At 34.3% G+C, this 17,866-nt stretch overlaps 1 protein-coding gene across 9 annotated transcripts in view; it reads right to left on the bottom strand.

Annotated features, from left to right (window-relative positions):
* The window catches only part of thpo (thrombopoietin), a 22,027-nt gene extending 5,940 nt beyond the window's left edge, over positions 1 to 16,087 (bottom strand). For 2 of the 9 annotated variants that reach the window (XR_015477471.1, XR_015477470.1), the window contains exons 1-4: positions 15,541 to 15,850; positions 14,419 to 14,549; positions 8,322 to 8,408; positions 2,053 to 2,217 (exon numbers count right to left, since the gene is read on the bottom strand). Coding sequence is in view for 4 of the 9 variants with exons in the window: in XM_087238624.1 (XP_087094750.1) it covers positions 2,053 to 2,217; positions 8,322 to 8,408; positions 14,419 to 14,549; positions 15,541 to 15,595 (438 nt within the window). In the remaining 5 variants the exon portion in view is untranslated. 9 annotated transcript variants of the gene reach the window in all.
* Between the last annotated feature and the right edge of the window lie 1,779 nt (positions 16,088 to 17,866).

Here is a 17,866-nt window from a genome sequence, read left to right as displayed (position 1 = left end):
ACTGCTCACTGCATTTTAAGTGTGCCGACATACATGGCGAGCCACTGGACAAACTTGTAACAGTGGTAAAGTCTTCCAGTGCTTAATTTGAGCCGGATCTTGCCGGATCCTGTTCCGGAAAATGTCCGATATTCGTGTTTTGCATTCCAGCATTTATTTTAATGGATCCGGCATTAACTTGTGTGCAGTGAATACCTATGTGTGTGTATGTGTGCGTGTGTGTGTGTGTGTAAGAGAGAAAGAGAGAGAGAGACAGAGCGAGAGAGAGAGAGAGAGAGAATGTGAATTCAGATGAAGGCTGTGTGGATTGTGTATGTGCGCACACATGACGGTAGTCACCAATACTCAAGTTAAAGCAACACTATTGGCCCTCAACAATATTTACAGACAAACAGCTTTCTTATATTTACAATCACTCTTATTGGTTGGTGATTGTTATTTCGTGCACAATGAGCAGCGAAAATAAATAGTGGCACAGTGGTCAAACTTAATAATATTTGTATTTTCAAAATGCCACAAAGGCAGTCATGCATATTTTCAATTTTTTTAAAACCACAAGTAAATCTCAGAATGAGCCTGATTAAGAGAGATCTCAAGAAGATGAAACTATGCAAATGAATCAGAAGGATAGCAGGAGACAGACGCAAAGCAATCTTAAGTCAGCCAGAAAACATGACAGGTAACTGTGGGCCCTTCTTGAATATTAGACTAAGTCATTTAATTTAAATATTTGTTTTTCACTTGGCACATTATAGTAAAGTTAACTGAATAGATGCTGTTCATACGATTTATGTTTGTTGCTACATGTTTTTATTATCCATGATCAGGGTTTAATTTGTGCCGGAACATGCAGTATCAGTATCCGGCACCTCTGAAATCTAATCCGGCACCTTATTTTACCAATCCCCCTCTTCAACCACCCTCCTCCACTGTCCGATGTTCACTTCCACTTTTTTCCACAACTCCCCTACCCTCTTCACTTTCGTCCGTGATACCCCTTCGCCATCCAATGACCTCCGCTCTTCACTTTCCTCCACGACAACCCGCCACATCCCCGCTCTCTACTTTCATGCACAACACCTTTACATCCTTGGGTAGTTTTGTGGTGGGGCACGGTAACTTTTATTTCCTGGTTTTGTTCCAGGAATTATTAATTTACGAATTACGCACTGAAGCCGTCCATACGGAGGTAAGTGGTCAGCAGGTGGTCAGCAGAAAAAGAAACTGCGTCATATCGGATCGTAGCATTCGTTTTAAAAATAAAATGCAGCCATACAAACTTCTGGCTACATAATTCAAGATCTCCAGAAATGTATATAGGGCTACATTTTGAAAATGAGTCTATAAGTTGTTTGATAGAAAACTTAAAAATGGTGTTATATTAACTCATTTTTAATAAGTAGTTTAAACAAGCAACACAAGTCATATATTTGTAGTAGTAAATTATCATACTACACTATATAATTTTACTACATCATCTGACCCTGCAGAAAATAAACATGCATTACATATACAAATATATTGAATATATACTGTATTGTATTTTCTGGATTGTTGAATGTTTGCAAATGTTATTAATATTAATATAATAAATATTAATAAATTATATTTACATTAGATTTTATTTGTTTAATAGGGTAAGATCTCGCAAACAGGCTTAACTATATTCATTTTAGTAATTAAATCACTATGTGAATTATTATATATTCTTTATGTTCTGTTAGCTATATTTAATTAATTTGTTTATTTATTAGGGTCTGATGTAGCAGTCAGGCCTAACAATAATCATGTCCATTATTTAATTTCTATATTTATATTTTCATGAACATTTGCTAAACATGACAAAACTATATCCACAGTAAGCTGTTTATTATTTTTGCAAGGTCAGACCTCTGGTAACTCTTAAGCCTTCATTATTCATTCTTCAAGTCAATATCACTTCTGATGTGAGACTGCAAATTCCTAAGAGGCTGGCAATCTATCTGTGTGCAGTGAATCTTAGTGCCAATATCTATCTGTGCTGCAGCACAAGGTTGAACTGGTCGTCCTCACCTCCACGTGGAGCAGTCTGACTACATACAGGTAGTTGTTGATACTGTGTTCCAAGCGCTTCAGCAGAGTGAGTCCACAGCCAGGTTGGCTGAGTGTCCTGGCAGACCGAACATCCTGCGCTAGAGTCCCCAAAGACAGCAGGATCTCGGCCCTGCGCTCCTGTACCTGGAACACACATACAGAGGATTGGGGAGTAGCACAATACACTCAAAAAATGGTTTTGCGTATTGTTCAAACAACTTGTTTAAAAGGCACCTATAATAAAAATCATCTTTTGTAAGCTGTTTAAACAGAACTGTCTGTATGTATAGTGTGTCCGCTGTCATACTGCAGGGATATAAACCCAAAAAGTCTCTTTTTTTTATTTCCTAACGTTAAAATAGGACCTAAATACCAGCGAAAGGCCCATCACAACGTGATGTAGAAATGTGGTTTTCCCCACCCAACAATTGATTGACAGGAACCATGTTTCTATAACAACATGTACACATGTCTACAGAACAATTTATTTGCAAAAAAACTGGGGAAAAATAGTTTCAACTCTCTGTGATTTTTATAATAATCTATAATAATCTAAAATCACCACAGCCATGTGGTGTCATTAAATGCTAATGTGTGTGTGTGTGTGTTTGTGTGTGTACGGCAAACAGCATTTGTGTAAGACTCATCAATACATAAATTCTTAAATAAACTCCACTACAAATACATGAAATAAACTTAATTGGTATTTTTGACTTATGAGCTGTATTTCAGCTTGATCTGTGTCTGTCTGTCACTGACTGCTGTTTATCTGATGTAACAGGAGAAGCAGACATGCACAAGGGAACAGTAGGCGGGGAGAAGCAGCTCATTTGCATTTAAAGCCGCAGGCTACAAAAACAGCTACACCGTACTCAGACACAAAATGGGCAAATTCTTGAAGAAATAATAATGAATAATCTTACGGGTATTTTGAGCTGAAACTTTACAGACACATTCTGGAGACAACAAATGCGTATCTTACATCTAGTAAATAGGGGAAAATAGGTGCCCCTTTAAAATGAGCTGAAGCAACATTTTTCTTGAGATTTTTTTTAAGGGTGAACTTAATTGTTTTCTGTTCAATTCACTGAAACTTGTTACGTTAACTTAATCGATTGTGAATGAACTGTGTGGAAGCCTGCATTTTTTATAGTGTGCTTAATTATGTTTTTAAAATATAAATCCTGATAAGCTTTATCTTATTGCAGATATATCTTAAATGGGTGGTAATCAAATTGCAGATCTATCTAAAAACATTTACCAAAAAGATTACTTGTATGTTTTAATGTGAATTATTTCACACTGGAATAAATTATTATTTCAAATTTAAAATAAAAGAGATTTCTAAAAATGACCATGTTCAAAGATGTAAATACCCTTGAATCTTTATTTTCTCAATCCACAACTCTTTTTGATAGATTTTAGTGAGTCTCTTGTTTGTCCTGATCAGTTAAACTGCCTTCTGTTGTTCAGAAAAATTCACAGCGTCTTTTTTTATATTTTAACAGTTTCCAACAGTGACTGTGATTCTGACATCCATAATTCCGCACAAAGGACAGTTAAAGAGATAGTTCCCCCAAAAATTAAAAGTTACTCACTATTTGCTCACCTTTAAGTGGATATTAACCTATTAGCTTTTTCTTCTGTTAAACACAAATTAAGATATTTTAAAGAAAGCTTAAAAACGTGTTATCATTGATTTCTATTGCAGGAAAAACAAATACTATGGATTAGGGCTGCACAATATTAGACAAAAACTGATATTGTGATATTTAGCTTGTCTGCAATATATATTGTAATATGAATATAATTTCATAAGATCTTGTATAAATAACTATTTGGAATTAATTCCAAGGAGGGCCGCAGCTCTGCACAGTTTTGCTCCAACCCTATTAAAACACAACTGATCCAACTAATCAAGGTGTTCAAAACTACTACAGACTTTTAAGCAGGTGTAAGTAGGAGGTGTTTGGAGCTAAACTATGCAGAGCTGCGGCACTCCAGGAACTGAGTTTGAGACCTATGGTGTAGAGTCATCATTGTATAAATAATTAAATACAATCTATTTTGGTTTATATACCTTTATAACCTCTTGCTTGTAATGTGATTACATCGTACACAGTCACAGGTCCTAAAAACACATGCAAATGAAATTCCTTCGATCTATATTAGGGTTAAAGTTTGTAATGACTCACATGTTCTGAACTATGATGCTATAATCCCAACTTGACATTGTATTGACTGTGATGTGACTATTGCAAATTGACACATTGTGATATCGATGCTGAAACAATATATTGTGCAGCCCTACTATGGATGTCAATGATTAGTTTCCAGCTTTCTTCAAAATATCCTCTTGTGTGTTTAACAAAAGAAAGAAACTGAAAGAGGTTTGGAAAAATGGTGAGTAAATAAATTATTGGTGAACTATCGCTTTAAGGGAATTATGTAACACTCACTAAAAATGGAAGCATTTACTGGCAATCAACGAATAAACAATGCATTAAAAGCAGGGAGTCTAAAGTTTGGAATGCTTTTGCTTTCATTTAACTGCCCCAACTGTTTCCTAAAAGATAAAATAAGTACAATGTAATGGTACCAAATCATCTATTTTAAAAAGCTGTGTATAAATATTGTGAAGTCAAATATTGTGTTAAGGGCTGCACGGTATATCGTTTCAGCATCAATATCTCAATGCGTGCATCCGCACAAGTCACATCGCAGGATATGCAATGTTGAGTTGGGATTATACCTAGTTATATAGTTGATTATAATCTATGCAGGGTTTAATCAAAGTGGAGTAAAAGTTTATCCAGGGTACATACAGGAATCAGAGAGTGAAATTTCATACATTGTAAGACTCTACATTGTAAGAATCCACATTTTAAAACTCATTGCCCCTTTGGGTTTCAATGGTAAACATTGGCGACATTTTAACTTACAGTATATTTACTAAATACTGATTTTAAGAAACTAATCCTCACTAAAACATTATTTATATACTGAATAAAAATGCAAATCTAGTAGGTGGTGCCCTTAGAACAGCAAAAAAAAAAAAAAACGATGGTGTTACCATGGTTACTGCCGTTCACAAAGCAGCGTGTTGTCAAATCTAGCAGAATTTTAATCAATTTCATACAACGTGCCCCAATATTGGCAGATTAAATGCTAGCATACACATATACAATGTATAATCAACAATGATACACAATTTAATAACTCGAAATTGATTTATCAACTTTTAATACTTTTTAAGACGCAGAGGACAGCCTGTTATCATCATGCGTTTTTAAAGTGATAGTTCACCCAAATATTTAACTGCACTTACTATTTTTATTTTACCCTTTCAAATGTTACTTTTAGTTACTTTTTTATGCTGAACAAAAAAAGATTTTGTTTTTGGATCGATGGATTTGCTCTTCAGTGTTTGGACTTTCAGCAATGAAATTTAAACCACTTTGAACTGAACTAAACTGAATTAACTCTGAACTCTGAAAACTGGACCTTCACAGTTTCAACTTACTAAAACTTCTATGTTAAGCTGCTTTGACACAATCTCCATTGCAAAAGGGCTACAGAAATAAAGATGAATTGAATTGAATTAATTAAAAAAAAAACTTTTATCTTTGCTATATTGTATTCATCTATTCTTGTAATTTATTTGTTGTATATTATTCAAGACTCACTCCTCTACAAAATTACCCCAATCAATCTAAAATGAAGACTTCTTCCTAAATAAAGCTGTTTAAGTCATCTGATGAAATTGTATTCACATTGCAATATACATTTAGGTCCATAAACATTTGGACATAAACAAAATTCTAACATTTTTGGCTCTATACAGCAGCACAATGGATTTGAAATTAAACAAACAGTTGAAAAAAAAAGAATTACAAGTTTTGCATATGTGCCTCCTACTTCTTAAGGGTCCAAGAGGAATTGGCCAGATTTATAATCATAAACCAAACTTTTATTTTAAAATACTTGGTTGCAATTCCTTTGCAGTCAATTACAGCCTGAAGTCTGGAACGCATAGACGTCACCAGACACTGAGTTTCATTCCTGCTAGGCCTCTACAGCAACTGTCTTCAGTTCCTGCTTGTTCTTGGGGCATTTTCCCTTCAGTTTTGTCTACAGCAAGTGAAATACATGCTCAATCAAAGGTCAGGTGATTGACTTGGCCATTGCATAACATTCCACTTCTTTCCCTTCAAAAAGTCTTTGGTTGCTTTTGCAGTATGCTTTGGGTTATTCTTCATCTGTACTGTGAAGCGCCGTCCAATAGGTTCTGAAGTATTTGGCTTAATATTAGCAGAAAATATTGGCCGAAACACTTTAGAATTTATCCTGCTGCTTTTGCCAGCTGTCACATCATCAATAAATACAAGAGAACCAGCTCCATTGACAGCCATACATGCCCATGCCATGTCACTACTACCACCATGCTTCACTGCTTAGGATCATGAGCACTTTCCTCCTCCATACTCATCTCTTCCCATCACTCTGGTACAAAGTTGATCTTGGTCTCATCTGTCCACAGGATGTTGTTCCAGCAATGTAAAGGCCTTTTTAAAAAGCCTTTCTGTTTTTGAGGCTCACCAATGGTTTACATCTTGTGGTAAACCCTCTGTATTTACTCTGGTGAAGTCTTCTCTTGATTGTTGACTCTGATTCAAATACACCTACCTCCTGGAGAGTGTTCTTCATCTGTCCAACTGTTGTCAAAGGGTGTTTTCGTCACCAGGGAAAGAATTCTTTGGTCATCCACCACAGTTGTTTCTGTGGTCTTCCGTGTCTTTTAGTGTTGCTGAGCTCACTGGTGCATTCTTTCTTTTTAATGTTCTAAACAGTTGTTTTAGCCATGCCTAATGTTCTTGCTATTTCTCTGATGAGTTTTTTTTTTTTTTTTTTAGCCTAATAATGGTTTGCTTGACTGATAGTGACAGCTCTTTGGGTCTCATCTTGAGAGTTGACAGTAACAGATTCCAAATGCAAATAGCACACTTGAAATAACCTCTGGACCTTTATTCTGATCATTGTAATTGGGATAATGAGAAAGTAACACACACCTGGCCATGGAACAGCTTATAAGCCAATTGTCCAACTACCTTTGGACCCTTAACAAGTGGGAAGCAAATATACAACTGTTGTAATTCCTACAGCGTTCATCTGATTTGGGTGTAAATATTAAATTCATTCATTCATTCATTCATACATTTTCTTGTCGGCTTAATCCCTTTATTAATCTGTGGTCGCCACAGCGGAATGAACCGCCAGCTTATCCAGTTAATTTAGTTTTTTATGCAGCGGATGCCCTTCCAGCCGCAACCCATCTCTGGGAAACATCCACAAACACATTCACACACACACTCATACACTACAGACAATTTAGCCTACCCAATTCACCTGTACCACATGTCTTTGGACTGTGAGGGAAACCGGAGCACCTGGAGGAAACCCATGCGAAGGCAGAGAGAACATGCAAACTCCACACAGAAACACCAACTGAGCCGAGGTTCGAACCAGCGACCCAGCGACCTTCTTGCTGTGATGCGACAGCACTACTGAGCCACTGCCTCGCCTAAATATTAAATTAAATTAATTTAATAAATTAAAGCTTGACATCGAATTAAAGCTGGCAGACTGCAGTTAAATCACATCTTGTTTGCTTAATTTCAAACTCATTGTGTTGGTGTATAGAGGCAAAATGTTAAAAATTGTGTCAGTGTCCAAATATTTATGGACCTAACTGTATATCCCAAAAAGACAAAATATTGCAATGTCAAATTTTTCAAATATCATGCTGCCCTAGTGCAGCTAGAGTAAATATATTGCATAAAAATAATAATATACATCCAAAATACTGCTAGATTATTGCCAGAATTTTGTACCATGATTTAAAACACCAATACAGACAATATATAACTTCAAACTGTTAAAAATGTAAATAAATATAACTCTTTCAAGCTTTTCAACATTAAAAGTTGTTGGAGGGAATATCAAGGTCCCATAATGCCATTTAAAAGAATACATAAACAAAAATAATGAATCACAAAATATGTAAAAAAAAAACTGTTGAATAATCTAATGAAATACATTACAAACAACTTTTTAAAGAACGTATTTGCAGTGAAATTCATTGTTAACGTAACCTTCCCAGCCCTGCACATACAGGTGTCTGAAAGAGTGTGTGGGATGATGCTGTAATGGAGGGAGTGTGTGGGAGTGGGCTGCATTCAACGACTCACTGATTTTCTCTCCCAGGTTGCTTTGTGAATGCTGATGCATGGTAATTGAATAGAAGAGGGGAGAGCGTCTACGCCACTGCAGATTACCTGTAAAAGGGAGGCCAAAAAAAAAAGCACAGCCTATCAAATGTCTCACCGGTGGATAGACAAGTGGAGATGTAGATGCTGAGGAGTCAGATCGGCAAACTGTCAAACAAACAAGTCCCGTCAATGGGATAATAAATTTCAGGAAGACAGAGAATGACAGCTAAAAAACATGCAAACAGATATCAGTCAGGTGAAGGGTAGCATAGAAAACAGTGGTAAGGGCAGAAAGTTGGATGTTGGTAAAATACGGTGGATCTTGATGCTTAATAATAAACTCGAGTAGTTTTACAGTACATGTAATATTTATATCATTTTGTAAAACTGTGTACTTTTTCAAAATTTGCACTCCTGTTTATATAGTTACAGGCAAAATGATTAGCCCTTCTGTGAAATTTGTATTCTTTTTCAAATATTTTCAAAGTGATGTTTAACAGAGCAAGGATATTTTTCACAGTATTTCACTGTAATATGTTTTCTTCTGAAAAAAAAAAAAATTTGAAAAAAAAAGTTTTATTTCTTTTAGTTTTGCTGGAATAAAAGTGGTTTATAAGTGTAAAGAAATGTATTTTTAATGTATTATTATTATTTTGTGATTGGCTAATGAACAAACAACTTTTGTCAAATGACTTGCCTATTTAACCTAATTTGCCAACCTAATTAACACAGATATTTTAACTTTAAGCTGATAACTAGCATCTTAAAATTAGTATAACTTAGTTTTTTTTTTTAAATATTATATTCATAACAGTTTTTTATACAGTAAGTACAAAACAGAACAAAACATTTATACAATCTATAATACTTTTTTTTTACAAATGATAAGAAAAAAATACAGAAAAAAATGAATAAGTAAATGAGTAAAATAAATAAATAAATAAAAATAAATAAATAAAATAAAACAAAAAAAGCACCAGTCCATCCAAACATGCCCCATATAGAGCAGGGGTCTAATTTACATCCCGCCCTCCTTCTCCCTCCGGCCCGCAACTGACATCAAATATAATGGCTGCCCAGCATCCTCTATTAATAAACTTTAGCTAGTACAAAATGCAGCTGCCAGAGTTCTTACCAGGTCTAGAAAATATGATCATATCACCCCAATTTTATCCTCCTTACACTGGCTGCCTGTTAAGTTTCGTATTGAATTTAAAATATTGCTTCTTACCTATAAAACTTTAAATCTTAAACCTTTTTATCAAACCAACCTTCTGTCTCGCTACAATCCAATTTCCTCTTTAAAATCTCAAAACTCAGGGCTTATGGTAGTACCTAGAAAAGCAAAGTCGAGTAAAGGAGGTCGAGCCTTCTCATTTATGGCTCTTAAACTCTGGAATAGCCTTCCTGATAACGTCAGAGGCTCAGACACACTCTCACAGTTCAAAACTAGATAAAAGACCTATCTGTTTAGTAAAGCATACACTCAGTGCATCACTTAGCGGTATGATACATGAATGTGCTCCACACAGGTTTCTGCATTTTGTTTATATACACTATGAACAGCAACAACTCTAAATATTCTCTTTATTCTCTATTTCGACCTGGGGATACTCTTTCCGAGGCCCTCAGACTATGCAGCACCACTGATTCGATCCAAGACCAGCGACGAGATGCCAAGGTTTCCAAATCCTGGACCAGGCCGTATCCTGAGTAGCTACTGTGGTGGTCATGGAGAAGTGGAGAGCATGAGACTGATTAGTGAGACTGATAGTTTGAGTATTTTTAATTTGTAACTTTACACCAGAATGTCAAATAACTAGTAAAATATAATGTAATGTCATTGTCATGACAAAGACGAAAGAAATAAGATACTAGAAATTTGAAAACTAGTATGTTCACAAACGGCTGAAAACAAAATCTTCTTATTGCTAAACATCACTTGGAAAATACTTGAAAAATAAATATCATTTTACAGGAGGGTCAATGATTTTGCCTACATTATATTGACCTTATTCTTTGTGTATAAGCGGGATCGGCCATTTGAAGCCCTTTTGGCTCGAGATTTGAAGTTTTATTCACTTCCATTGATTTTTAGACATTAAAAACAGCTCATAATGCTGCCTGATATTGCAAACTGACATTTTCTTATTATATTATTCTGCTTTCGCTGTATAGTCATGAACACATGAGAGCAAGTAGTTTGACCGTTTTCTGACGTTTATTATTATTAGTAATTTCTCCCATAGGCAACTGAATCGGATGTTTTAAAACAATCGCAAAAATGAGCCCTTTTGACATTGAAGAATGACGTCAATAGCAATAAGTTAATCAGTGTAACTCTTTTTATTTGGAAACTGATGATGACCAAAATATAGGCTGTGAAACAAAAATCGTGATATGAATGTTTCTATGTTTGATTACAAAACCCAAATGCACTGAACAGAGGGTTTTTATTTTAGAATCTTACTTTCTGAAACTGCATAGGAAACATCTTTTGCAAATTGCAATTCTAAAGTCTTCTTTTTTACAATGAAGATCTTCAAGTTCTGCCAACATCTATTCATTTCTCTAACAAAAAATAAAAAATAAAAATAGAACAAAAAGTCCATTTGCTGTGTGCAACATGTCACATAATATGACAATCAAAAGCTCGATGGCCAGCAGCAGCACATATCTGAATTGGATCCACTGGCAGAAATAATCCATAATTTATCAGCTTTAATAAATTGTGCCAATACCGCCAACGTTACAAGCTTATGCGCATTTTGATTGGACTGATCATTCAGATTGACAACTCTTGCATTTTTCATCAGCCATTGAATAGTAAGTGTACGCGATCAGCACTCATCCTCCAGGCTCTTGTTAAGTCTTTCTTTCATGTGTTTGAGCTATTGGTCATGCATGCAGAGTCTTTCTTCTGTCACATACAAATGAGTCCCACCGTCCCTTATATAATCTCCTCACTGATTTAAATATCTAATATGGCTGAGCTATTAATGCTACAAGATTTGGTACTAGTTGGTTATAGACAATGCCGCTTGTTACAAACACAATTTTTTGACTTGAAAAAAAAGAGTTTATTTAACTTCAGGAAAATCTGATTACACATATGACAAACAAATTCATATTTAGATTTTAAATATCTAAAATATTTAGGCATGCAGCGATATAGATTTTTTGGCTGAAATGGATAACCTATAGCTCTTAAGATTTGGAAGCCAGACAACTGATTTATTAGTCGATAAAAATAAATATTTCAAAATATGCATTTATACTTCTGCATGCTATTTGTGTTGCTCTGCAATAACCCTTCAGAAACGCTAGCTGGCAATAGGTGTTTATGTTCCTCTGTGTCGAGTTTCTTAGCTGGTGTTTTGTTTTTTCTAAATCTTAATGTTCAAGTGGCTCAAAGTTGCTCATTTTGAGGCTGGATTCCGCGGATGTGCAACAACTTTAAACATAAGGTAAACAAAACAAAGGCTCGATCTGGAGCACCCTCACGGTACTCTACACTTATAAACACTCGATTCAACTGTTCACGTGGCTCTCACCTCTGCCCACACTCATCAGAGCTTCCAAGCTGACCAATCACAGAGCTTGCTCTACGCGTCGTTGCGACATGCAGTTTTTGAGAGGTGCGCGTCAGCATCATCAACAACCATGTGGGCTATGCGACCACGCAAAGGCTGCGCTGGAGCATACACGTTCACTTGATGCAGAAGTATAAATCAGCCTTTTGATATGACTTTAGAAAATGCCCCCTATTTCATCCCATTTGGCGTTTTAGATTTTTTTGAACACACGTAGGTGCTGCTTGTCAATCAGACAACACTTCTAAAATCATTCTTGTTGTCAACTGCGAAAAATTATTAATGAAAGGTTTTTGATATACCGCTGTGAGTTTGAGACTAGTCACTGTGTGTTGCATATGCACACAAAGCGGAGACAGATTTTGATACAACCAAAAGAGGAATGCTCTGTTATAGTGCACTAGACAAGTCTGAACAAGTTGAAACCACGAATGCACGATTTAGGCAATTTTGTACAATTACATAATTTATCAGCTTAACGATATCGGGCTAATTTTGACATAAGATCATTAATAATAACATTAAAAATAGCATTTATTGGCTGACAACAAAATGGTCGCCGTTATATAGTGCATCCCTAAAAATATGTCATATATGCAACATACTTCAAAATATTGCAATATTGCAACAATAGACATTTAATTTTGACTTCAACTGTATATATATATATATATATATATATATATATATATATATATATATATATATATATATATATATATATATATATATATATACAGAATTATTAGTCCCCCCTGATTTTTTCCCCATTTTCTGTTTAACAGATAGATTTTTTTCAACACATTTCATTTCTAATCATAATAGTTTTAATAACTCATCTCTAATAACTCTTTTATTTTATCTTTGCCATGATGACAGTAAATATTATTTTGACTAGATATTTTTCAAGACACTTCAAAACAACTTAAAGCACATTTAGTTAATTAGGTTAACTAGGCAGGTTAGGGTAATTAGGCAAGTTATTGTATAATGATGTTTTGTTCTGTAAAAATTTGCTGAAAGGGGCTAATAATTTTGTCCACAAAATTATTTGTGTTTAAGAAATTTAAAACTGGTTTTATTCTAGTCGAAATAAATCAAATAAGACTTTCTCCAGAAGAAAAATTATTATCAGACATACTGTGAAAATGTCTTTGCTCTGTTAAACATTGTTTGGGAAATATTTAAAAAAGAGAAAACAATTCAAAGGGGGGCTAATAATTCTGACATATATATATATATATATATATATATATATATATATATATATATATATATATATATATATATATATATATATATATATATATATACACACAGACACACACACACACAAACTCACCGACCACTTTACTAGGTACACCTTTCCAGCTGCTCGTTAACACGAATTTGTAATCAGCCAATCTCATGGCAGCAACTCAATGCATTTTGGCATGTAGACATGGTCAAGACGATCTGCTGCAGTTTAAACCGAGCATCAGAATGGGGAAAAAATTTGATTTAAATGACTTTGGATATGGCATGGTTGTTGGTGGCAGACGGGCTGGTCTGAGTATTGACTGGATTGAGCTGATAGAAAGGCTACAGTAACTCAAATAACCATTAGTTAAACCAAAGTATGCAGAAGAGCATTTCTGAATGCACAACACATCAAACCTTGAGGCAGATGGGCTACAGCAGCAAAAGATCACAGCAGGTGCCACTCCTGTAAGCTAAGAACAGAAAACTGAGGCTACAATTCGCTATGCTCACCAAAACTGGACAAAAGAGATTGGAAAAGCATCACCTCAAACTGATTTCTTCAGCATGACAATGCGTTCACTGTACTTAAATGGCCTCAACAGTCACCAGATCTCAGTCCAATAGAGCACCTTTGGGATGTGGTGAAATGGGAGATTCGCATCATGGATGTGCAGCCGACAAATCTGCAGCAACTGCATGATGCTATCATGTCAATATGGACCAAAATCTCTAAGGAATACTTCCAGTACCTTGCTAAATCTACCCCAGGAAGGATTAAAGCAATTCTGAAGGCAAAAATGGTCAAGCCCAGTACTAGCAAGGTGTACCTAACAAAGTGGCTGGGGATTATAAATATATTTTCACATATGGCTAACATTATAGCTAATACATTTGTACATATGTACATATTTGTAATTAAAAAGGTTGAAAAATGGCCATTTTTGCATTATGTTGCATATTGTACATATTTTACATTTGTGAAATCCAAATATGAACTTGTATGTCATATATGTAATTTGCATATATTGCCATATATCAGATTTCTATGTGGGATTGAACACACATTGGATATGATTTGATTTTAGTACTAAGCTAAGCTCATATTTTGTTTCTAAATTTAAATGGCTTAGCTGTGCTTGTAACATTATCTCTTTGGTGTGAGGTAAGAATGCAAACATTGATTTAGGACTAGTGAAAAGCAATGGAATTATTTACATCTGTAATAAATGTCACAGACTTACCTTTTCTTCTTGTAGATCCTTCACCTTGTTCATCACTCTCCTGGCCTCGCTGTCACACACAAAGTCAATTGGTCTAGTGTGAACGTGAGACAGTTCAGAGACAACCATGCTGAAAACTACAACCAGCACTCCTACAAGACAATCAATCCAATGAGAAATTCTGTTTGTGTTATGACTCAGCAATATTAAATGACAGTAGTTGTAAAAAGAACAATAGTCTACCACACTTTGAAAATGATTTAACTAATAATCATATATTATAAATTCATATATCACTGTGAAATATATTCATGTCTGTCAGGAATTCTTGATTGCCATTTTCAAATATTTTACTGTAATATGTTGCTTACATTTTGTTATTTATATTTAAATGTGTGAGTGAACCCCTTAATTATGATTTTGCTAATTCATAGAGACAAAATCATTACTGGCATTGCACCATTGCAATATTTGGGGGTCTAGAATGTTATTACGTTGTAATATCACAGCAAGCATGTTTAATCTAAACCACTGAACATACAGTAAATCATGTTTTGTTTTTAGCAAAAATAAACATACATTCCTTAATAAAAAAAGATCCATGGTTGTATTATGAGGGGAAAAACAGTTATCAATTGTTAAAACACAAATCAATGATCCTAGTTTAACCATGCTATTTGCGGTAATTTGTTAAGTATGCTTTATTGGCTAACATTTAATGTTGTTAAAAATGATAATACGCCAAAAAGAAAATGGTATAAACCAGTAGTTAATATTAATATAGTTGCATTTACTCTAATACATCCATACGAGTTATTTGCAGGATTATTAGTACTGCTTAGTTATTGATTCATTAATGTGCTGTTTGCAAGTATACAGGTATAATATAAGTATACAGATAAATTATCTAATGTCTTAGGCAACTGATTTGAAACACCAAACAGCAGGCATTATATAAAATAACTTCCTGTTCACATACACGTGTATTAACGTACATATGTTGTAAATCTTCAAAATGCTATAATTTGATTAATGACTTAGGCTACCTCAAATTCATCCACGTTTTCCTGCGCAAGGCTGCGTAAAGTTTAAGACGCGTTATAATATTTCTTTACAAACAAGTCGTCCTTCATTGACACTTACTATTTAAATCCATGCCCAGCGACAACATGAAATCTCCAGTCACGTTGCTTTCCATTGGAGAGCGTCTTTTTCGAAGTAACGCGAAAGCTTTATCATGTGCATGGCCCCCACGCTTTCAGACTTCTGAATGTTCCCTTCCCGGCTGGGATGTTTTTTATCACGTCTCTGAACATACCCTGATGTCGCTTCAGTGACTCAACAACACTGAAGCCAAAATAAAAGTGAGAGTAACCCTGAAGTTGTGGCGGATAATTATGCAATTCTAAACAAATAAGACTTTGGGGGGAATAGAATTGGCTTAACAAACACTGAAGGCGCAGATATTTAGTTCAGGTTAATATTTTATTACTTGATCAATACCCTGTGTGACAGCTATTCAAATAAGGCATAGTTTTTTTTATTTATAAATTGTTTGGTGCGTAAGAAGTTACAAAGTACTGAGATTTCACTTAAAAAGTAGGATATTACATGTAATTTAAAGTCATGTTTAATTATTATTTATAATAAACTTTCCTTGCACACATTCAACAGTTCAGCATAAATGAACTCAGCTAAGTGGAGTACTTGTATTTTTATACAAATATAATTTGTACAATTCTATTTTTCAAGTAAAGAAGATTTAATTTATTAAGACAGTTGCATGTACAGTACTTAAGGAATAAAATGTATTGTGAAATTAGTTCATGGCAAAATTCAGAGAAACCGAGTAAAGAGTTCAGATGTAAAAAACATCTATGTGTCATCTGAATTTTTACTCTAAAATGAGCATTTCCCTAGCCTCCTTTGCTTCTGTTTAGCTATTTCATTTTAAATACGTTTACACTATAAACAAAATGATTACTGCCTTACTTTTTAGTTGAATTAAATGATCTTTCTAGTCGTCTCAACTTACATCTCAACTTTTTTAGTTGAATTAATTGGTCTTTCTAGTCATCTCAGCTTACAAACTGACTAAAATATTAAGTTAAACTTTTTATAACTTAAAAAAATGTAAGAAAATTTAAGAAAACCAATGGAGTTGTAAGTTAAAGTAACATAAAAGCTTTGTTGTGATGGCTTTTTGTAATTTTTTTACAGTATACTTTTGCATTTCTTTTAAAGGAACTTATTCTTTACCATAAAACTAAAAGTATTAAACCTACACATAAGCCTGAGAAAAAGTGCTTGCTCATTTTAGAAGAAATTTTAAATTTAATTTATTATATACTGAATTGTAATTCAGATATTTTGCATAATAACTCAATTTTACAACTAAAGGTTAGATTGTCATGCTTAAGAAACTATGAAATGTTTTACAAACGTCTGCAAATTATAAATTATAAATTATTTCATTAATGTCATTAATTTGAAAGATTTTGTGTTTTGTTACAAATGTTATTTGACCAATTTTACATTTCCAGGTTTCTCATTAGCGGAAGGTGTTATAGTTGGGTAAACTTAAAACCCAGTAAATGAGAAAATACAACAAATAATTGTATACAATCCTATTTGCTGAAATAATAAAAGAAAAACTTCATAATAATGTTATCAAGACTTTCAGAAAAAATACAAATTACATTTGTTGCATGCAAATTTTTGTAATTTTGTAATTTTTGCTGCAAAAATGACATAATATATTCATAAATGCATATAAATGTTCATACGGTTTTTAAAAATCTAAATATTAAAAACTTTCAAGGATTTAGGATTATGATGACCAATAAACGTCTTGTGAAATGGGTCCTAGAATTTAAGTGTTATTTCTTTCTTTTTTTTTTTTAATTAAAAGGTCTTGTGGCTAAGTGTTTTCTCCCGTGTTTACATGGGTTTCCTCTGGGTGCTCCAATTTCCCTCAAAGTCCAAAAACATGTGCTATAGGTTATGGATAAACTGAATATGGCCATAATGTGTGAATGGGAGAGTGTGTGTGTGTGTGTGTGTGTTTACCAGCACTAAGCTTTGTACTAAAGCTGTAAGAGCTATAATGTAAAACAATTGCCAGAGAATTTAGGTTGGAGATTCATTTCGCTGTGGTGACCCCAGAAAAAGCAGGTAATAAGCAGGAAAAAAAAAGCGAGAGTAAAAGCTCTTATCTGACTTAAGGCCCTATCATACACCCGATGCAATAAGATACAAGAAATGTATGGCGTGATTTGTAGCTGTTTTTAGACCAATGCAATCCTAATTTTCACATTTTGCAATACGTTGTTTAAGTAGCAAAGCCATTTGCGCCACTTTGTGGACTCATGGGTGGGTATGTTGGTCTATAAAGGAGGTGCGTTAAGGTGTATTGTTGGCATGTTTCTATTTTGAGGAACTGAAATAGCATGCGCCATTGACCAACTAA

The sequence above is a fragment of the Danio rerio genome, chromosome 2, assembly GCF_052040795.2.
Source record: "Danio rerio strain M-AB ecotype USA chromosome 2, GRCz13ab, whole genome shotgun sequence".
Classification (NCBI taxonomy): Eukaryota; Metazoa; Chordata; class Actinopteri; order Cypriniformes; family Danionidae; genus Danio; species Danio rerio.
The sequence above is the reverse complement of the archived record's forward strand: the minus strand, read 5'-3'. Positions and strand labels throughout refer to the sequence as shown.